This window comes from Netta rufina, assembly GCF_964035555.1.
Source record: "Netta rufina genome assembly, chromosome: 26".
NCBI classification, from domain to species: Eukaryota; Metazoa; Chordata; class Aves; order Anseriformes; family Anatidae; genus Netta; species Netta rufina.
In genome coordinates, this window is record NC_140150.1 from 3,911,120 (window position 1) to 3,932,068 (window position 20,949).

At 64.2% G+C, this 20,949-nt stretch overlaps 2 protein-coding genes across 2 annotated transcripts; one reads left to right on the plus strand and one right to left on the minus strand.

The window, feature by feature from the left end:
* Positions 1–575: 575 nt before the first annotated feature.
* SOX13 (SRY-box transcription factor 13) lies at positions 576–7,135 on the plus strand (the record flags this gene model as incomplete). Its single annotated transcript, XM_084301739.1, has 13 exons — positions 576–776; positions 1,373–1,478; positions 1,622–1,708; positions 2,033–2,205; positions 2,824–2,892; positions 3,004–3,118; positions 3,202–3,284; positions 3,384–3,543; positions 3,761–3,870; positions 3,953–4,049; positions 4,149–4,292; positions 6,519–6,735; positions 6,838–7,135. The coding sequence occupies 13 exons, from the start codon at positions 576–578 to the stop codon at positions 7,133–7,135; spliced, it is 1,860 nt and encodes a 619-aa protein (XP_084157865.1).
* Positions 7,136–9,906: 2,771 nt separating this feature from the next.
* Positions 9,907–18,279, minus strand: ETNK2 (ethanolamine kinase 2; the record flags this gene model as incomplete). Its single annotated transcript, XM_084302005.1, has 8 exons — positions 9,907–10,136; positions 10,267–10,340; positions 11,366–11,541; positions 11,950–12,033; positions 12,157–12,299; positions 13,440–13,577; positions 14,045–14,304; positions 18,058–18,279. 8 exons carry the CDS (start codon positions 18,277–18,279, stop codon positions 10,064–10,066), a joined length of 1,170 nt encoding a protein of 389 aa, XP_084158131.1. The 3' UTR covers positions 9,907–10,063.
* Between the last annotated feature and the right edge of the window lie 2,670 nt (positions 18,280–20,949).

Sequence of the window (20,949 nt, forward strand, 5' to 3'; positions counted from 1 at the left end):
CCCTGTGGCCCCTGCGGTCCTGCACCCTCCAGCCTGGCCCCCGGTGGCGCAAACCCCGTCCTTCATGGCCCCCTTTCCCCTTTTTTCCTCCCTGATTTGTGAGCCTGGGGAGGGCGATGTCTGAGCCTGGGGAGGGCGATGTTTGCTGCCAGTCTGCGCAGCCTGAGGGCTGGTGGTCCAGGAGGGGAAATCCCTGCAGGGAGCACCGCAGTCGGGCTCTTCCCCTCGCCCCCCGTGCAATCCCGTCGCGGTCCCGGCTTGTCCCATTTGGGAATTCGGCCTCTGCCACCCGGCACTGGCTGACCCCATGGAAAAGGCTGGCCGTGGTGATGCTCGGTGTCCCCCCCCGGGTCACTTCAGAGCCCTGTGGTACCCAACCAAGGGCTGGGAGCCCCGATATGGTCATGAAAACCCCACAGAACAGCGAGGGCGCAGCTTCACCGAGACCCCTGCAAACCATTGGCACGGCGCACCCAGCTACGGGGCAGGGCTGGGCGAAGGGGTGCCCTCTGCTTTGGGGTGGGGGGGAGCAGAGGGACCCCATCACCCCGCTGACGGCCCCGTTGCCCCGCAGGATGTCCATGAGGAGCCCCGTTTCTCCCCACCTGGAGCTCGATGGGGCGGGCAGCATGGTGAACTGCAGCATCAAGACGGAGGAGAAAAAGGAGGGCGGCTACGAGTCCCCGCCGGGGGCTGCCCCCAGCGCCGAGCCCCGTCCCAGTGACCCCCCGGGACCACCGCCGAGGGAGGGCACGGACCCCCAGGCCCTGCCACAGGTGGGTCCCACGGCTGTCACCCCCCCCTCCAGCCCCCTGGTCCTGGCCTTGACCGAGCCCGGGTCCCACCGTGCTGGCAGCGCGCTGCATCCCGCCCCGGGCAGACGGGGGTTGTTGTTTCCCCGAGCTTTTATTTCTCATCCTGAGGAAATGAGGCTGCAACCTGAGGCTCCCCCAGGCTTTCTGGCCGCTGCCGATGCTCTCGGGTCAGCCCTGGGATTTGCCTTTGGCCTGCAGCCCTCCGTGGCCTCCTGCACACCTCATCCGCACGGTCACCCTCTCATTTTCCCATTTCAGTTGCTCTCGGCCATCCTCTCCCCCTGTCTCATAGCCCTCCCGGGCCCAGAGGAGCAGGGCAGCCTAAATAATTAGCAACAGCCTCCTGCAAACGAGTCCTGGCTGCAGGAGGAGCGGAGATGCTCTCCAGCAGGGCTGCTCTCCAGGGGACGGGCATGTGCCGCAGGGTCCCGTGGTCCCGTAGCCAGCCTGGTGGGGCTGGCTCCGAGCATCCCACTGGCTCAGCACCGCCTGCCCGGAGCCCCGTGGATGTCCCCATCCATGGGAGCCTCCTCCAGGTGACCCCGTGTGCGTTGCAGGAGTCCCATTCGCCCGCCAGCGATGCGCTGGAGCCCCGGCGCTCGGCCTTTGAGCCGGCTGTCAGCAGCCAGGAGAAGCTGGACTTCAACAAGAACCTAAAAGAGGGTAAGAAAGGCTCCTGTGATTTACCCCCCGGCTGTTTTCGGAAAGATTTGGGATGGGAATCGCCACCCCATGCTGTGCTCACGTGGCTCTCCTCTCCTCCCCTCCTCTCTCCTGCCTCCCTGTGTGCCTGCTGCTGGGGACAGTGATGCCAACCATCGAGAAATTGCTGTCCAGCGACTGGAAGGAGCGGCTGCTGGGCCGAAACGCTGCCGAGACCAAAGAAGTGAAGGGTGAGGTCCCCTCCCTGCCTCCTTGGTGCCCACGGGGCCGGCAGCTTTGTGTCCCCCCCCCCCCCGCCAGCGGGTGTGCGCGCAGCTTTGTGCGTTTTGGTGTTTCGTAACCAAAAAGTTCATTTGATTTTTTGGGGAGAGGAGGGTTCCTCCCTCCAAAAAAAAAAGAAAGCTTGTTCTGAGGACACATAGGGATGGTAGAGCACATCGGGGTCTGTAAACATCCCATGCACGGCCCCCTGGCCACCCTTCGCCCACCTGATGCTGCTCACCCCCTTCCCAAGCCCCCTGACCCGCAGCCTCGCGGCTCCTTCCCTGGCGCAGGAACCCAGGAGAGCCTGGCGGAGAAGGAGCTGCAGCTCCTCGTCATGATCAACCAGCTGTCCACGCTGCGGGACCAGCTCCTGACGGCGCACTCGGAGCAGAAGAACATGGCTGCGATGCTCTTCGAGAAGCAGCAGCAGCAGATGGAGCTGGCGAGGCAGCAGCAGGAGCAGGTGGGCTCGGGCACCCCCTCGGCCGTGGGGGCTGTCCCGTCGGGGATGGCTTTGGTGTCCTCTGGACACAGGAACGGGACCAAGGGGACGAGGAGCAGGGGCAGGAGCGCCCTAGAAGTGATGGGGAGGTGGCTTTGGTGTCGGGGGCTGAAGGGTTTTGGTGTCTGCCCAGAAAATACCCCAATTTCCTTGCCCATCCCAAGGCTTCCTACCGTGCTCCTCGCTACCAGGAGGCTCGGTCGTAGCTGTCCGTCCTCCTCCTGCCTGCTGAGGACGGCAGCCAAAGGAGGTCCTTGTCATCATGTGCCCTTCCTGACTGCTCTCTCCTTTCTCTGTGAACATCATTTTATTCCTCAGCAGTGGCCCAAACGGCGCTTTATAGCAGGGCTGACACCCCTGCCACATGGGGTGTGGGTGACGCGGTCCCTTCCCAGCCTATTTCTCACCTCGTGCCTGTCGAGGTGACTTGGGGACAGCTCAGCTAGCACCCTACCCCCCCACGGCAGCCCACGGGGACCTCTGCAGCCTCTGCTTTGCTGGTGTAGGGCAGCTCGTGCCCCGCTGGGGCTCGGGGCTCCCTGCTCCCGCGGCTCAGCCCCGCTGTCTCCCTCCTGCCAGATCGCGAAGCAGCAGCAGCAGCTCATCCAGCAGCAGCACAAAATCAACCTGCTGCAGCAACAGATCCAGGTAAAGGCGGGGATCACCCCGCTGCCACCCCGCGGGGCCAGCCCGAGGGGACGTCACGCACGGGGAGGGGGTCACCCGGCCTCTCCGCTCCTCTCCCCCTCTTCCCTCCAGCAGGTCAACATGCCGTACGTCATGATCCCCGCCTTCACCCCCAGCCACCAGCCTCTCCCCGTGACGCAGGACCCCCAGATAGCGCTGCCCATCCAGCCCATCCCCTGCAAACCAGGTGAGCGGGGTCCCCCGGGGCGCGGGGGGGGCACCCTGCGGGGTGGCCTCGTCCCCCGACGCCTCCGTCTCTGCTCCCCGCAGTGGATTACCCCGTGCAGCTGCTGCACAGCCCCCCTCCTCCCACGCTGAAGAGACCCGGCGGCTCGAGCCACCTCCAGATGCAGGTAACAGCCCCAAAGCATCCGTAAACCACCCCAAAAAAACACCCCGCAGCTGGGGGGCCGTGGGCAGCGCATCACCCTGCCTGCCCTCCTCCGCCGCAGGAGACCTCGCAGCCGCTGAACCTGACGGCCAAACCCAAAGGCTCCGAGCTCCCCAGTGCCTCCAGCTCGCCCAGTTTGAAGATGAGCAGCTGCCAATCCCTCACGCCGAGCCACGGGGCCACGAGGGAGCTGCAGACCAGCCCGTCCAACCTGCCTCTGGGTGGGTTCCCAAAAGCCTTCGTCCATCCTGGGCACCTCCTAGGTGCAGGAGAAGTCTCTGCTCCATGGGGTCCCACCTTGCTGCGGTGGGCAGCACCCACCCCGCGGCTCCGTGCGACCCCACAGGCAGCTCCTGTTGGGTTTGCGAGGGCAGGATGGGTGCTGTGGGGGTTTTGGGGTGCTGGTGCTGACGGGTGCTCTCCGGGTTTTGCCACCAGGCTTCCTGGGCGAAGGCGATGCCATCACCAAAGCCATCCAGGACGCGCGGCAGCTGCTGCACGGCCACGGCGGGGCCATGGAGGGCGCGCTCAGCCACCCCTACCGCAAGGTGAGCCAGGTCCAAATCCGCCTTTTCTCACCCCAATCGGTCTCCGTACGTGGCGTAACATCCCTGAGCCCCCTCCCCGCAGGATCACGTCGGCCTGGACGCCTCCCCGGTGAAGGAGCGGCTGGAGGAGGCCCCCGCGCACCGCCTGGACGAGGCTCTGCTCAGCTGCGAGATGGACGGTAGGGCTGGGGGGCACGCAGCAGGTCCTGGGGGGGGGGGGACACCACCCTATTCCCCTCACCCCCCCACCCTGATCCGGCCCCTGCTTTGCCTCGCAGGCTCGCGGCACTTCCCCGAGTCCAGGAACAACAACCACATCAAGCGGCCCATGAACGCCTTCATGGTGTGGGCGAAGGATGAGAGGAGGAAGATCCTGCAAGCCTTCCCCGACATGCACAACTCCAGCATCAGCAAGATCCTGGGTGAGTGCCCCGCGGCCGCTCCCCTTGGGTGGGCAGCCCCGGGCTGTGGTTTGGGGGTGAAACGAGGAGCGAAACCTCCTCCTGGCGTTTGGTGCAGCTGTGGGGACAAGGTCTTAAAAACGCCAAAAGGGACGGGGGGAGGTGTGCGGGGAGGCGCTGCGTGGCAGGGATGAGGATGGGCCCTGACCTGCTGCATTTGGCCACCCCGTGGTCCCTGGGTGCTGCTCACACCGGGGGGTCCTGGGTGATCACCCCATGGGTGACCACCACCTGCTGGCCCTACAGAGCACCGGCAGGGTCCTGTGGGGCAAATCCCTCCTCTGCCTGATGGTGCCCTGGCCAATTCTGGAGCCCGGCACCGCGTTTTTGCCACCCTCTCCAACCGGCCTCCACCTGAGCGCAGCATCTGCTCTTTTTCCCCCCTCCATCCTCCCCGCTCCCTGCACCCCGAGGTGCTCCTCACCCCTCGGGGATGCTGCTCCGGCACTCGGCACCCTCGTGGTGCCTGTAGCAGCAGCATCCTCATCCCGCCACGTCCCAGCCCCGCGACCCCGGTGGCCCTGCGGCAGCTCGCTGCCTCTCCAGCCCTTCCCCGCGGCCGTTTCGCCCCAGCCTCCGGCTATTAAAAGCGAGCGGTGCGGTCTCCAGCGAGCCCGTCCCAAGGGCCAAGCCGAGCGTGGGGCGGCGCGGCGCGGCCCCGCTGTGGGTTCACCTCCAGCGCACGCACCTCGCTCCGCCGCCGGCTCGTTTTAGCAGCTCCGCTCGTTAAAGAAGAAACGAAACAACCGCCAGGCTTTTCCCTTTGAGGGAACGTGCGGGCAGGATCTGCTCGCAACCGCCGGGGACCGGGGGGGGAGTCTGGGAGCGGGTGCTCTGTGGTGTGCTGGTTGCTCTCACGCTCGATGTCCGTGGCTTTAAATAACCAGCGCTGGTTTGTTTTTTTTTTTTGTTTTTTTTTTGTTTTTTTTTTTGCCTGGCAGCCGCTCGCGGGTGCAAATTTAGCAGGTGAATACCTGCAGGCGAGCGGTGCTCACCCGGATCGGGGGGGTTTTGGTTCCTGCGTGCTCTCCGGCACAGTTGCTCCTGAAAAAGTGGGCTCAGCACGAAGGGCTGGGCAGGTGGAGGAGGCCTGAGCAAGGTGGACGTGGGGCGTGCACGCCTCCCTGCTGCGCTTTCCCTGGGGTGCCCGGCTCGTGGTGATGCTCCCCGGGGAGCTGGGCTGGGCTGGGGGGTGAAGGAGACCCAAGGGAGGGATGGGGAGGCCCAAAGAGGATTTTAGGGCATGGGGTCTGTGGAAATGTCCAGCCCAAAGGCCTGCTCAGAGCCCTGCTGACTCCACGGGCAGATGAGGATGCTCAGGGCTGTGCGCTGTTGACCCTGAGCATCTTCACGGCTGGAGATCCCACACCCCGCTGGGACCTCATCCCAGGGCTGCACTGCTCCCAGTGGGCTGAATCCTTTCCCCGTGGCCAGCTGTGATTCCCCTTGTGGCTGCTGCCTCTCGTCCTCCACCGTGCACCTGCAGAAAGAGCTGAGCTCGCTCTCCCCCGCGCCCCCTTGGCGCGGTGGAAGCCGCAGCCGCAGCCCCTGCGCCTCGCCTGAGCCATCCCAGCTCCTGCTCCCTGGTGGCCACCGCTGCAATGCTCCCACCGTGCCCGTCTCTCCCCAGCCCTGGACACAAATCCAGCTTCAGACCTCGGTGCGGCACCGAGGGGGCTGATCCTGTCCCTCCCCAGCCTGGCCCCGGCCAGCACCCTTTGTGCCGTGCCCCCGGCTTTGCTCTCCTGCCTCGGGTGCTGGCAGAGATGACAATAAAGGTCAGCCAGCAGGGGAACTGGAGTCACACGCTGGCACAGCCTATTTTAGCTGCAGCACCTGCTCACCCTACCTTGGAGAGGGGAGAGAGGCGAAAGTTGTGGCCGGAGAGGTGCCGGGAAGGTCAGGGCTGAGGACCTGCTCCTGGCACTGCCACCTGCGGCACGGGGCCCCCATGGGTGCCATCAGCCCTGGCTCCCATCTCACCCGGGGCAGCCGCGTCTCCCCAGGTCCCCACGGTCTGGGGCTGCGTCCCGCTGCCCTGTGCGAATCCAGGTGTGTGCAGCAAAAGGGGAACGTGCACGAGCACGACTGCCACGGGAGCGTGCGCGCTGGGCTCATTGCAGCAGGCTGGGGGAGCCGTGGCACGGCAGGAGCAAACCGTGCGCCCCCCAACCCCTTTCTGCCCAGGTTCCCGCTGGAAATCCATGACGAACCAGGAGAAGCAGCCCTACTACGAGGAGCAGGCCCGGCTGAGCCGGCAGCACCTGGAGAAATACCCCGACTACAAGTACAAGCCCCGGCCCAAGCGCACGTGCATCGTGGAGGGGAAGCGGCTGCGCGTGGGCGAGTACAAGGCGCTGATGCGCAACCGGCGGCAGGACGCACGGCAGGGCTACTTGATAGGGTAACGTGACAGGGTGGGGGCAGAAAGGGGGCTCGTGCGCCCCCCCCACCCCTCCCCAAACCCAGCAGCTGACTGCATCCCCCCTCCTCCCCTGTCCCGCAGGCCGCAGGGCAGCCAGATGCCCCCCGCCTCCTCGGACGTGCTGTACCCGCGGGCGGTGGGCATGCAGCTGACGCCCCCCCTGATGGAGCACTACCTGCCCCGCAGCGTGGACCCCAACATGCCCGTCATCGTCAACACGCGCAGCCTCAAGGAAGGCGACGGTGGCGGCGGTGGCGGTGGCAGCGGGGGTGACGACGGGCACTCGGTGGCCGACGGCGAGATGTACCGCTACAGCGAGGACGAGGACTCGGAGGGCGAGGACAAGAGCGACGGCGAGCTGGTGGTGCTGACGGACTGAGTTTGGGGCTGGGTTGGGGGGCAGGTGGGGCATTTTGGGGGGGGTGCCGCGCTGGGGAGGTGATGGAGAAGCGAGGCAGGCTGCTGGGTGTTTGGGTACGTGGCCGTGCCGCCCCCCAACGCGCACGGGGTGGCTGCTGTGGGTGCCACCGAGCTGTCCCCCCCCCTGCACCCCCCCGAGAGGGGATGGGGATGTGGGAAAACCTCCTGAGCATCACCCAGCCCTCCACCCCGGCACCACAGGGACCCTTGCCGAGAGCCTCACCCGCGGCACCCGCCAGCCCCCCAGGACACGGGATGGGGCCACGCTCAGCAGAGCCCCCCCCCAGCCCCGCTGCGTCTCCCTCCCGGCCCTCGGAGCCTGCCAGTGAATTCCCACGGAGCCAATTTTAGCTCTCGCCTGGCCGGAGCACGAGCCAAGGTCTCTGAGGAGCCCTTTATGCTCCCGGCAGCCCTGGCCCACTTTGTAAATAAAGCGGGGGCTGTTCCCCCCCCCCCCCCCCGCGCCGCTGCACCGGCCCCCCCGGCAGACCCTGGGTACGTGCCGTGATGCCGGGGTGCATCCCCGGGGGGGGTAGGGGGGGGTTCCTCTTGCCCTAGGTTGGTGAGCTGCACCCATGACCTGAGAGAAAAACAGGGATTTAAAAAAAAAAAAAAAGGAAATTAAAAGAAAAAAAAAAAGGAAGGAAAGGAAATTTAAAAAAAAAGGAAGAAAAGGAAAATAAAAAAATATATATAAAAAAAGGAAAAATTAAAGGATAAAAGGAAAAAAATTAAAAGGAAAATTTAAAAAACAGAAGGAAAAATTAAAAAAAAAGAAAATAAAAAAAGGAAAAAATTAGGAAAAGGAAATTTAAAAAAAAATCAGAGGAAAAATTAAAAACCCGACAATTTAAAAAAAAATATATAAAAGGGAACATTTTTAAAAAAGAAAGAAAATGTTAAAAAAAAAAAAATAATAAAATACGACCTGGCTGCAGCCAGCACCCCCCCAAGGGCCGGCGGGGGGGGCGCAGGGCCGGGCGCGGTGCCCGTGCTCCGCCGTGTGGCCGCCGCCGGGGCTGCGGGCTCCGTGCGCCCCCCCCGGGGGGGGGTCCTGCCTCCTCGCCCCCCCCCTCCTGCCTCCTTCCCCTTGTCAGAGCTTTATTTATTCCCCCTCCCCGGGCTGCTGAGGCTGGGGGCGGGTGGGTTGTGCTTGGGGTGGGGTGGGGGGGTGGGGAGGCGGTTTTTTTTTTTGGGGGGGGGGGGGGGGGCTGGCAGCTTTTCCTCTCTCTCTTATTATTTTTTTTTTTTTTTAAAGACTGTAAATATAGATAGAGCTTTATTTTGTTAATAAGACGAGTAACTTAACCTGTATATTTCACATACTTGTTTACAGCTGTCCCCCCCCTCCCCCTCTTCGCCCCCCCCCCCCCCTCCCAACCCCTTGGCACAATAAAGCTGACTTTTTGGAGCTGAGAGAGCTGGGGGGGGGGGGGGGGGGGCTTCACCCCCACCTTCCCTGTCCCTCTTCCAGCCCAGCCCCGAGGCTTTGCTCCCTCCCTTTTCTCTCTGCTGGCCCCCAGCTCCTTCTCCTGCCTGCGGGGGGGGGGTCCCAAGCTGCCCCCCCCCACTTCCCACCTGGGTTTTCGTGGGGGTCTCGGCCCCTCGTAGCCACTTTGGGGCTTCCAAACTCCTCCGCCCCCTGCCCGCTGCAGCTCCAAGGGGCCCCAGAGCACAGCAGAAGCCCACCCTACAAGGGGACCCCCCCGTGCTCCCCCCCCCCCCAATGCTCTGCCCTTCCCCAGGAGAGCTCCGGGTGCTCCCCCCAGGCGCCACGCACCCACCGGCCCCTGGCTTTCCAGCTACCAGCAGCTTTTATTGCGCACCAAAACCAACACCGAACGCAACAAAAAGTCCCCCCAAAAAAACCCCAACAGAAAAAAAAGTGGGGTAAATTCCTGGGCCCTGACAGTCCACTGTCCCCAACTACCCCCCCTCCCCTCCCCAGCTGATGATGATGATGAACGCCACCCGGGGACAAAGCTGTGCCCCCCCCACACACTTTTTGGGGCAGGGTGGCTCCATCACCGGGGTGTCCCACGCGGCGCTGCGCCAAGGGCACAAGGATGGGGCAGCACCAACCCCTCTCACCCCCTCCCCGGTGCTGGGGGAGCTGGGAGCCCCCCCTGCCCTGCTGTGGGATGCTGTAAGGGGGGTCGGGGAGGTGATGGGGGGCCCAGGAGACCTCAGCCCCCCAGGGAAAATTGGCTGCGGGCTGAGCGCAGCGCAGGGGGCGCGGGCACCCCGAGCCATCGCTGCCCCTCGCTGCCTCGCAGCATCCTGGAGCCGGTATGGAAAAAGATCCCCTGCTCAGAGATGGCCCCAAATCTGGGATCAACACTGACCTAAAAGGTGTTTTTTTGTGTTTTGTTTTTTTTTTTTTTTGGGGGGGTGAGAGCCCGAGGGACACCGAGCGGGCAGGGCAAGGAGGAGGCAGGGAGCCAAGACGCCGACGGGCGCAGCGTGTGCATCGGGCAGCTGGAGCGACCTGGCAGCTCCTGGGGCTGCTGAGCAGCTGGGGGGGGGGACCCCATCCCTCCCTCGGGGACGGCACGGAGGGAATAAACCCGCTGCCAGGCCCGGCAGCAGCGGTGCCAGCGGGGCACGGAGCCGCTGGGCAGCGGGGCTGAGCCGGGTGGCGAGGTTTCCTTGCGCAGGGCAGGGGCCTCCCCGAGGCCGTGGTCCTGTCGAGCGTCTCGTGGTCCAGTCTTGGGTATGTCCAGGGTGTCCTTTAAGCGGGGGGGCTGGGGCAGAGCTCCTCTCCCCCCCTCGCCACCAGCAGGACCTGCCCTCACCCCCGGCTGGGGCGGGGAAGGGGCGAGGGGGGTGCCGGGGGCTGTGGACGCAGCAAGGACAAAATAGCTCAGGGTCTCACGGGCCAGAGATGCTATTTGGAGAGCTGCAGGGCTGTGACCACCGGCTTCATCTTGAAGTACTGTTTAAATCTTAGCTTTGCATATCTGCCGAAAGAGGGACGGCCGTGAGACGGTCGCCCCCACCCCGGTGCTGACTCCCCCAGGGCCGTAGGATCCGTCCAGCAGGGAGGGACCTTTGGGGACCTTGGTCCCCTCCAGCCCCTCCTGGACTCACCTTAAGAAGTTAAAGTCTATGGTAGAGTATTTATCCTGGATCAGGCCCCAGCATGCCCAGAGGAAATGGGATGCCTGCAACAAAACAAGGCTCAGGAAGGGGTACAAAGCTTCCCTGCCCGTGGGACGAGATGCCCTCGCCTGTCCCGGCTGGGTCCCAGCAGCCTCACGGCCGTGACCACAGGACACGGGGTGGCAGCCAGCTGGGGCTGGCCCAGGGGTGTAACTTTAGATGCTCCGGAGGCGGATGGCAGCCCCGGTGAGGAATGCCAGCAGGAAGGATGCTGAGCAGCCGCGCAGCGTGCTCGGGGCACCAGCTAGGGGGACGTGCTCAGGGGTGTCCAGTGTTGGTAGCTGGGTGTCCCTCCTGACCCCACAAAAGCGGGCAATGGGGATTTGGCACCTCTGGGCCAGGTCCCTGCTGCAGCAAAGGGCTCTGCTGGAAGGGATGGGGAGCTCAGGTGTTCGGCACGCAGAAGGTGCAGTTTGGCCAGGTGCTGCCTCACTCACCTAGGTAGCTTTTGCTTTGGCCTTTCCGAAAATCAGCTTTGTAAATGCTCTTGGCAGAAGTAAAGGGGTCAGGAGGCCCCCATCCCTCTCACAACTGAAGTGTCCCCATCCCTCCACCAGCCTGTGGCACCACTGGGGACCTCCTCCTGCCCAGGTCGCTTTGGCACAGGGAGGACAGAGCCACAAAACCCCCCTCACACCAACCCCGCCGTGCTGGAAACCACCGCGCCAGCTCCAGCCAGGAAAAAAAGAAAAAAAACAAAAAAACAGCTGAGATTGCACCCAAAATTTCCAGAGGATTGGCTCTGTTTGCCCAAAAGAGGATTTCCTCATGCTTGGCTGCACCCGGGGGCCACGCAGCCTCTCTGGTGGGATGCCCAAGGCTGCTGTCAGCCGCGCTGCCCTTTGGCACAGGCTGATGCTGGCTGGAGACCAGCACCGTCTCTGACCTTGCCCTGGGGCTCAGAACCTCCGAGCGCAGCCGGGCCCTCGGGGGGAGCCCCCTGCCCTCACCCCAAACCCCCGCAGCCCCTTTATGAGTGACCAAACCCCATCCCCGAGCCCAGCTCCTTCTCCCCTCTGGCACTCACCAAGGAAAACTTGTTCACTTGCACGTAGAGAGCCTCCAGCTCCTTGTCGGACACGGCCGGCCCCGCGCCCCCCTGCTCGCCCTGGGTGAGCTGCTTGTAGGCCTGCAGGTAGGAGCGCAGCCACTGCAGCTGGGTGTCCTTGCTGGGGTAGAGGCGGTAATCCACCTCCTTCACGCCTGCGAGGGGACCTGGGGTTAGCGAAATCCCCTGGGGGGGGTCTCCAGGGTGACCAAGGGGCCCCCCCAAGCGTGCCGGGGTGGGTGAAAGCATCCCAGCTCCGGGCTCGGTTCTGATTTGGGGCACCTGCCCAGCTCCACCACGGGTATCAGAGCTGGGTCCTTGCAGGCAGCAGCAAATGGGGGGGGGGGCTCATGGCAAGCTGAGCCCCTCCTCGTGCATCGCTCTCACCCCGGGCAGCCCCTTTTTTAATTCTCTTGGACAAAAGTAAAGCTCTGGGGATGGATCCCTGCCCATTTCCCAAGGGATGCGACACCCTCCTGTGTTCCCCGAGGATGGGGAGCCCTCGGGGAGCCGCTGCCACCCACGGGGGGGTCTCGGGAGCCGCGGAGAGGAGCCCGGCTCACCCGCAAACTCGTTGAAGTGGTTCCCGATGTCGAAGGCCTGGTAGTTGTAGCCGGTGTACTCGTAGTCGATGAACCGAACTTGCTCTGTGAAGGCAAAGCGAGGGGCTGCGAGGGGCTGGCGACGGAGCCGAGGGGTGCCCGTGGGGGTGGGGGGGGACACAGGGCCCCCCTCTCCGGGCTGGGCACGCCACGCTGCCGCACACCAACCCTGCGTCCTGTTGTAGATGATGTTCTTGCAGAGCAGGTCGTTGTGGCACAGCACCACCGGGGAGCCCAGCTGGGACAGCGTCTCCTTCATCCAGGCCAGCTCGTGTTCAAGCGTTTCCAGGCTGGGCACGTCCTGGTGGAGGCTGGGGAAGGGGAAGAAGGGGGTGGAATCACTTCTGCTCGCATCCCCTGGGGGCGCAGGGGAAGGGTTGCCCCCCAGTTCCCCTCGTGCATGTTATAAATGAATTAATCAGTGGCACCAAGAGGGGCTAACGAGGCTGGGTTTGGTTCGGAAGCCAGCTCGGGCACGTGGCGCATCCTTGGTGCTGCCCGGGGCACCTGGCTCAGCCTCAGCCCTTCCCCTCCCCTCTCTTCGGTCCTCGCCCACCCCCAAGCGTCACCAAATCAGCCGCGGAGCCTGGCAGCGCCGCTCGGTTCCCACTAACCCAAAGGCCATGGGAAATTTTGGCATCCCCCAGGCCACGTAACCCGTTCCGTACCCTCTGCGGTTGCAGTTCCACGAAGAGAGCCGGTTAATAATTACCGAACCGACTGCATTGAAGGGGCAGACGTGGGTAAAGCCTGCCCGCAGCACGGCAGGCGCGGAGAGCAGCCCAGCGTCCCACCCAGCAGCCCGGGACCCGGTTAATTATTTGCCTGCCTCAGGGTTCGTTCACCTCCGCCGCCTCTTGGGGCTGCCCGCATCCTTCCACGGACTCACCTGACGTGAACCCAGCAGGGCATCGCCCCGCCAGCAATGGGGTGAACTGGTTTGGAATGGGGGCCGGCTGCTTGCGTCTATGCTGCGCCCCCCAGCACCCGCTGCTCAGGTCCCCCCCCCTCCCCATCAGAAGGGCCTGAGCATCACCTTATCCTAGCCACGGCTTCGAACGCAGCCTAGGTTTGCAGGGAGGGGGAGGAGGAGGAAGATTACGGCAGGTGGGAGCTGCTGGCTCAGGCTGGATCCTGCCTGGGGGCTGCACGACCCAAAGCTGCCTCTGCCCTAGCGCAGCAAAAATCCTCCCCGCACCAGGCTGATCCATCCCACGAGCATCCCCTGCTCTGAGGGGCTCGTCCACAGGGTTGCTCGCCGAGGAATCGTGGCCCAAGCGTGGCCACGTGGCCAGGACCACCCCAAAAACCTGCTCCCAAACCCCAGACTCCAGCAGAGGCTTTACCTGGGGACCGGGGCTCTTCCCCCGGTCCCGTAGGAGGACCTAGAGGTGGGTGGGCAGCGGGTGCCCAAGCCAGAGCCTGGCTCTTTGGGATCCCTCTGCCTTTACCTGGGGTTGGGTACCTTTGGGCTGAGGTCCATCTTCACGAGGGTGAGGTATTTGTGCAGCTTCTGCCAGAGGATGGGCTTGGGGAGGCTCCCGTTGGCGTGGATGGCGTGCACCCGGGCCATCTCCTGGGCCACCAGCCTGGAAGGAGCCACAGAGACACGGGTGAGAGCCCGAGATGGGGCCGGAGACGTCTTAAAGAGATTCCTAAAACCACACCCAGCAGGGCTTAGACCCCTCTCCATTTCAGCTGCGAGCCGCTGAAGGATTTTAAGACCCGTCTGGGTGAAAGATGGCATTTGCCTTTCCAGGGGAGGCTCAAATATAAATCACAATCCTCGGGCAGTCTCTTTACTTACCAAAAGCTTAAAAAACCCGGTGAAAAACCCAGTGCTGGCTCAGTGGTGCCCCTCACCGGGGAACTCAGCCCGGTTCCCCCCCTGCACCACCCCTCTTTGGGCACGGAAAGGACGGGAGCAGAGCCCCCGGGCACCGCTTCGGAGCGAAGCAGCGAGGGGCAGAGCTGGAAAAGCAAAGCAGGGCCACGGGTTTCATCCAGCTCCCCCCATCCCCGCACGCCCCAGCACTTGGGGGGGGGTCCCGTGCACCTGAATATGCGGGGATCCCGCACGTGGTCGGGCCCCAGGGCGATGCCGGGCAGGAACTCGTAGCAGAGCCCGTTCTGGAAGGCGCAGTAGAGGTCGGGGGCGCAGCCGTGGGCGCGCAGCACCTGGAAGTTCCTCAGCTCCGTCTCCCGGTCCACGAAGAGCTCCGTTTTCCTGCCGTAGATGCGGACCAGCACGGCGTCCACCATGTCCTCGTCCGTGTAGCAGGCCACCAGCTTGTTGGTGATGCCGTCGGTGAAGAGCTGCAGGGGGAGAGGGGCGGCAGAGGCGATGCCCGCAGGGCCCTGCCACGCGGGGTGGGCACGGGGGGAACCCCCCCCCAGTCCTCCCGGCACACCCGTGGGCAGACCCCAGGGGAAAGCAACGTGGTGACGGCAACAAGAGGCAACGGGCAAATGGGATTAGGATGTAGCAGCGCCCAAGGAAAGCTCCCGTGGGAGGTGGAATGAGTTTGTGAGGCCTCGAGGTTCGCGCCTGAGCTGGGGCTCTGCACGGGCACGGGGTGTTCGGCTACCCCAAAGCGCAGGTGCGTGGGGTGGAAACCCGCTGCTCTTCTCCACCTGGTTGCTCAAGGGCAGCGGGATGTGCTGCAAGCACGCTTGGCACCCCGGCAACCCTGGGAATCGGTCCCAAAAAAATCAGCGCAAACCTTTTGGCAGAAAACGAGAAGAAGAGGGGAAAAAAAAAAAAAAAAAAAAAAGCCACGGCAAACAAGGCTGAGCAAACACCACCACCCCATCTCCTCCTCCTGACCCTCCCCGCGGGGCCGGGCCGGGCGGGAGTCGCTGATAGGCAGGGACGTCTCTGCTGGGGACGTCTCTTGTCACTGCCCTGATGGCTCCTCGCAGATGGAAAGGGAGTTTTGTTCTCCCGGCTTGGCCGCCTGCCCGCGCACATGTGGGCCCCGCTGCCTCCCGCGCCGGGGTCCCCTTCCTGCCCCGGTTTCCATCCCCTAAAGCATGCCGAGGGGTTTGGGGCTCCTTGGCCCTGTTGGAGACCCCCACGTGGGCGGGATGCTCAGTCGGAGAGGGGACCCAAAAGTCCCTGAAGTGTTCAAGGGGATCCAAGAATCCCCTGAGCGTCTGAGGGGACCCAAAAGTCCCCCGCAGGTTCGAGGGGACCTGAAAGTCCCCGGTGTGTTCGAGGGAACCCAAACGTCCCCCCCCGTGTGCTCTCCCTCCATCCCCCTGAAGCTGGGCGAGACGGAGCCGGGGCGATGCTGGCGGAGCGGGAGGGCGCGTGGTAGGGAGCAGCGGTGCTCGGGGGTGGGAGGGCTAATTTTAGCCGGCTCACTCAGCAACTCGCGCTCCTATATAGGGTGCCTATATATAGGGCTTCCCTATGCAGCCTGCCGAGGGAAACTCAAAGCGCTGGAATTACACACCCGGGCTCGGCCGGCGCGAACGCCCCTCCTTGCACAGCTGGCGGCGGCATCCCTGGGGGGAGCACGGTGCACGGGGCACGGGGCAGGCTGTGCCAGCCCGGCAGCATCACTCCCACGCTGCTGCTGCTGCCTCACCTGCACCTGAGTTGGGCTGACGCTGCCCAAGCAGCCGAGCTGCTTTGCTCAGGCCACATAATCCCCGTTTTCACCGCGGTGCTGGGCTTGGCTTCTGCTCTTCTCATCCTGCCGGGCTCCAGAAGGCAGAAATTCAGCAAGCGCAAGGTGTCCTGCCGTGCCAAAGGTGTCCTGCCGTGCCAAAGGTGTCCCAGCACGCACAAGGTGTCCCCGCCGTGCGCCGATGCCTCCGCGAGCACCACACGCAGCAGCCGCAGGTGAGCGGCTCCACCTGGAGATGCTCGGCGCTGCCTCACGTGCTGGCTCCACGCAGCGCCTTGTCGTGCTGCCTGGCGGCGTGATCAGCCCTTTGCCGAGGGTTTAGCAGGATTACTGAGCCTTATCCCCCACCCCCCCCACCCCGCCTTGAATTCCAGACCGTTAATTTTGGAGGCTCGCACGTGGCTCAGCAGCAACCTGCACACACGCAGGGGCTCGCCAGCACCCCCTCCAGCTCCCAACGAACGAGTGTGACTCCTTGGGATATTCCTTGACGCTCCAAAGTGCAAATAATTGGCTTCAGGGCCACGGCCTGCTACCAGCCCAAATCCTTTCCTGCTGCTTTAGTGTGATTTGGGTTGGGGGGAGGTAAGTGTGACTGCTCCAGGAGCTCGGCAGCAATTAAAAGAAAAGCGAGACCTGGTGCAGAGATACCGGAGGGATGCAGCTCTGTGCCGTGGTGCTGCACCCCTGCGAGGGGACACAGGCAGACCCCCGGCCCCTCCTGCAGCCCTGTGCCTGCTGTGAACCCAGGGGTCCCAAAGCTGCCGCGTTCGCTGCCTCCCCGTGCCCACACTGGCACTCCTGCTGCCGCTCCTCAAGCGCCGAGCATGTCACAGCAGCCGAAGTTAAAAAAAAAAAAGTCTTGGGAGGCAGAGCACAGCCCTTTGAAGTCCTCGTGGTGGTTCATTGGGCTCCTCATCGCAGTTTCTCTTATCACCAGGCAGGTGATGGAGGTGTGCGTGCGCCCTGGTAGCGTGGCTGGAAGTCGCCGACTAACGCCTGCTCCGCTTCGGTCTGGGGATGTTTCTGCCCAGGAACGGAGCTCAAAGGATGAGGAGCCGGCTCCCCGGGTACAACCTGCAGCACAGGGGGCTGGAGACTCCGGCGGCCGGAGGGCAGGTGGGGGAGGCCGAGCGCCCGGACCCGTCCTCCCCGTCTCCTGCACGCTGCCCCAAGCGCCGTGGGATTTTTTCCACGGCACAGGCACAGCCTGGTACAGTCCCTGCAAGCAGCTGTGCACTGACACCGTGCGCCGAGGTGGTGTGAACTGGGCACCGCTCCAGTGCGCGGAGGAAAGCTAACAGGAACGCTAATAGGAACCAGCTGAGGACCAGTGTCCCACTCCAATCCCCTCCCGAACTGCTCTTGCAAGAGCAGCGAAGGGAAATGCAACTGGAGGTTCCCCCCACATCTCCCAAGTTTTTTTTTTTTTTCCTTTTTTTAAATTAAAACCACACGCACGCACGCACGAGCTGCTGTTGAGCACGGATTCCCCTCCTATGCCTGGAGAGAACCTGGCCACCAGAGAGCCAGATCCTTCTGCACCTCGGGTCCCCCCCAGCCATCACCGCGGCAGGCAGGGCTGTGCCGCGCTAGGTGCCGCGCAGCGCCCGGGACATTTCCTGCCCTGACAACTATGCGGTGTGAGGAACTCCAGCTCCAAGCTTCCTGTCTCTTACCATCTGCCCTTTTCGCGTGTATTTTTCCTGCAGCTTCTTGTATTTAATTACACTTGGCTATTAATACATTTTTAATGACACTCCAGGCACACGGGAAGTGTGCGCCGTCAGAGGACACGCGCGCACACGTCCGTGCGTCTCGGTGCGCCCAGCTCCGCCGCGGCCCCGCTTTGTGCCCCCCAGTGAAGACGCAGCCCCCACTGCTCCACCCCAAGACCTGGCACTCACAGAGGGGGGGACGGGGCTGCACAGCCACGCAGCCCCCAGCCCCAGGACCTGCTGTGCCAGCTCGGGACGATGCCAGCTCCCGGCTGAACTCCTGCTCAGCCCCGCGAGGGGACCGAGCAGCGGTGCAACACCGCTGATAACCCACACCAGCCCCGCTCCTGGGACCTGCTGCTCCCCCAAGCAGGGCGATGCTGGGGGGGGGGCTGCCAGCTCGGCCCCCAGCCTCCACCCCCCGCAGCAGCCCCCAGGGTCCCGCTCCCATCCGCAGTCCCCGCTCCGTCCCTCCCCAAAGGGGGGTCCCCAAAGCCTGCTGGGGGGGGGTTTCATGCTGGAGACCTGTGCACACCTGCACTGCCCCTCTCTTTGGAGAGCATGGAGGGGGCCAGGATGTGTTCCCCCCCCGGCAGGCCCTGCAGCCCCCGCGGCGGGTCCCGTAGCCCCCCATAGCGGGACCTCGGCGCCCCCTTTACGCACGCCCTGCGGCCCCCCCGGGGCGAGCCCCCCCCACCCTAGGGCGGGGGCCCTACCTTGGTCTTCACCCTCGCCGGCTCCCAGCCGGGTCTCAGCTCCCGCACCAGCCGCAGCGCCCCGGGCAGCACATCGCCCTCATCCACCGCGATTCCCAGGTGGGGAACGCACGGAGGGACCCCGCGGCCCCTTCCCCGAGCCCGGTCGGCTTCCGAGCAATCCGGGCAGCGGCCGGCAGCTCCGGCCATCCCCAGCTCCGAGCACCCCGACCCTCGGCCCATGTGCCGGGGGCTGCGGCGGGGCCGGCGGCCGCGGGGAGGAGCCGCTCGCCGCTGGGAAGCCATGAGTCACCGGCCCGCCTCCCTCCGCCCGCCTTCCCCGGCAGCTCCCGCCCGCATTGTGAGCTCAGCGGAGCCCGCACCGAGCCCCGCACCCGGCTCGGCACCGGGGAACGCCCCGGGGAGCGCCCCCAGCCCGGCCGCCGCCGGAGCATCCCCGCGCTGCGCCCCCGCCGCATCCCAGCCCTGCGCCCCGGGGATGCGCCGGGGCTGGAGGGGTTGCGCCCCGCAGCCGGGGATGCTCCGGGGGTGGTGGAGGGATGTGTCCCGCAGCTGGGGAGGCTCCCGGTTTGGGGGCGCGTGTCCCGCAGCTGGGGTTTGGGATCGGGGCTGGAAAAATGGGAGGATGGAGGTGAGCGCGTGGGTAGGGGGGAGAAGGGTGAGGGTGGGGTTTTGGGGGCGATGCAGCACGTGGGGGGTGCTTCAAGGCGTGCTGGTGGCGTGGTTTGGTGTTTGGGATGGTTCTGGGGGGAGATAGGAGATGGATGCTGTGGTACTCGGGGGTCCCTTCTGACTCGGGGTGTTCTGTGCTTTGGTGGTCTCCAGGAGTCCTCCCTGCACTGCCCTCTCCGGACCTGCTACCATAAATCATAGAATCATGCAATAACAGAATCATTAGGGTTGGAGAAGCCCTCCAGGATCATCTGTTCCAACCACCCCCCCACCACTGTCCCCACTGAGCCGTGTCCCCAAGCACCAGCCCCAACCTCTCCTGGAGCCCCCCCAGGGACGGGGACTCCCCCACCTCCCTGGGCAACCCGTCCCAACGCCTGCCCACTCTGTCTGAGCAGAAATGGCTCCTCATTGCCCACCTCAACCTCCCCTGGCACAACCTGAGGCCATTTGCTCTTGTCCTAACACCATCCCACCCACCATGCTCCCACCCCACCCCAATAGGGATTTACAGGAGGGCTGGGGGGAGCTTTGGTAGTTAAGAGGGAGCATTCACCCCACCCGTTGGCCCAGCTCCCCGTGGCCCGCTGACACTGCTCGAGCCCAGCTTCATTATCAGAGGAAATTACAACTGCCCGTGGCTCGGAGCAGAGAATGTCCCCTCCAAAGTTTACAGCTGGCTGCGGCTGAAACCAGCTAAACGGACCGTGGAGACTTGGGGAAAATCATTTAAGGAAGGGGGAAAAAAATAAACCAGCCTGTTCCCCGCGTTGCTATATATAGCGTGAGCTCTGTCAGTTTTAATAGGATGGTCATAATTGCTCCGGCTGCTTTGCCGGGCTGAGCGTGGCCTAATTGCTTGCCCGTAAAGATCACAAGTGTTAATTCGGGGCAGTTGCGGGTTAGCAGTGCCCCGCAGCCTGCTCTGCGCAGCAGGCACCAGGAAATGGCCCTGGCACAGGCTATTAGAGGTGTTAATAGGCTGGCTTAAGGGGCCCGGCATCAGCACCGCAGCAGCCCGGGCACCTTTCCCTCCCACTGCTCGGAGCAACGGGAGCAGAACGAGACCCCAAAAAACCTCCTGGCGGAGGCCAGCCCCACCGTTTCCCAGCTGAGGGCTGTATGCAGAAGCTGTCGCGGGGAGGTTAAATCACCTGGTGCTTTGACAAGCTCGGAGACACTCGAATCCTCTCCAGACCAGACCCTTTGCGGTACAGAGCAGGGCAGAGGAGGCTTAGCTATTTGCAAAGGGAAATTTCCCCGCGGAGAAGCTTGCCAGCATCTCCAGGAGGCTAAAAGGCTGCAGAGAGGCCAGGCTGCAGCCTCAGAGCTGGCTTGTGCAGCCCAGCCCTTGCTGAAGGTCCTGGGGAGGCTCCTGTGCCCGTCCCCACGTGGCTGCTGCTTCCCAGCCCTGGGGTTTCCTCTGCTGGAGAGCGGCTGAGCGCACGGGAGCGAGCTCAGGAAGCTCTGGATGAAAGCGGATGGCCGGGGCCCCTTCCCTCCACCCCCAGCCCCAGGGGGCCATCACCACCACTCTCCTCGTGCCCCACAGAGGCGACGGATCTGCTGCAGAAGGTAATGGAAAGAAGCAAGCAAACCCTCGGGCGCCTTGAACTTCCCCTCCCCGGAGACCCAGGGATGTGCATCCCAAGGCGGAGAGGTTTAAATACCCCAGCGAGGCTTCACGGCCACGCAGACCTCGACCCTGCCAGTGGGGAAAAACATCCGCTCAGCCACATCCTTCCGCGGAGCAGCGAAGGGGACGAGGGGCTGAGCTGGCAGCACGGCTCAGCATCGCCCTCCCAGACAGCCCGAGAGCCAGCTCGTGTCAGCCTGTGCTTTGGGCAGCGCTGGGAAACCCTCAGCAGTCATCGCTGGTGGTGGAAATAGGGATGAGAAGCTCCTGCAGGCAGTTGTGCTCAGGTGGTGGCTTGCTCCAGGCTGTGCCCCAGACCCGTGGCACTCACAGCACCTGAGCGGGTCGAACGGGAGAGGAGAGCGCCTTGCAAAGAGCTTGGCCTTGGGGAATGCTTGGGGGACGCTCGGATTTGCAGCTTCTGTGCTGTGTCGGGAGCCACTGCAGCTCGACACGAAATGTCAGCCCGCGCTGGGAGCGCTGCCTGCACCTCCTGCCGGGGCTGCCAGCCCGGGGCTCGCAGCTCCAGCCAAGGCGGTGGTGGAAACAAATCAGGAGTTGGGGCAGCTGGAGCAGCCTTCCTG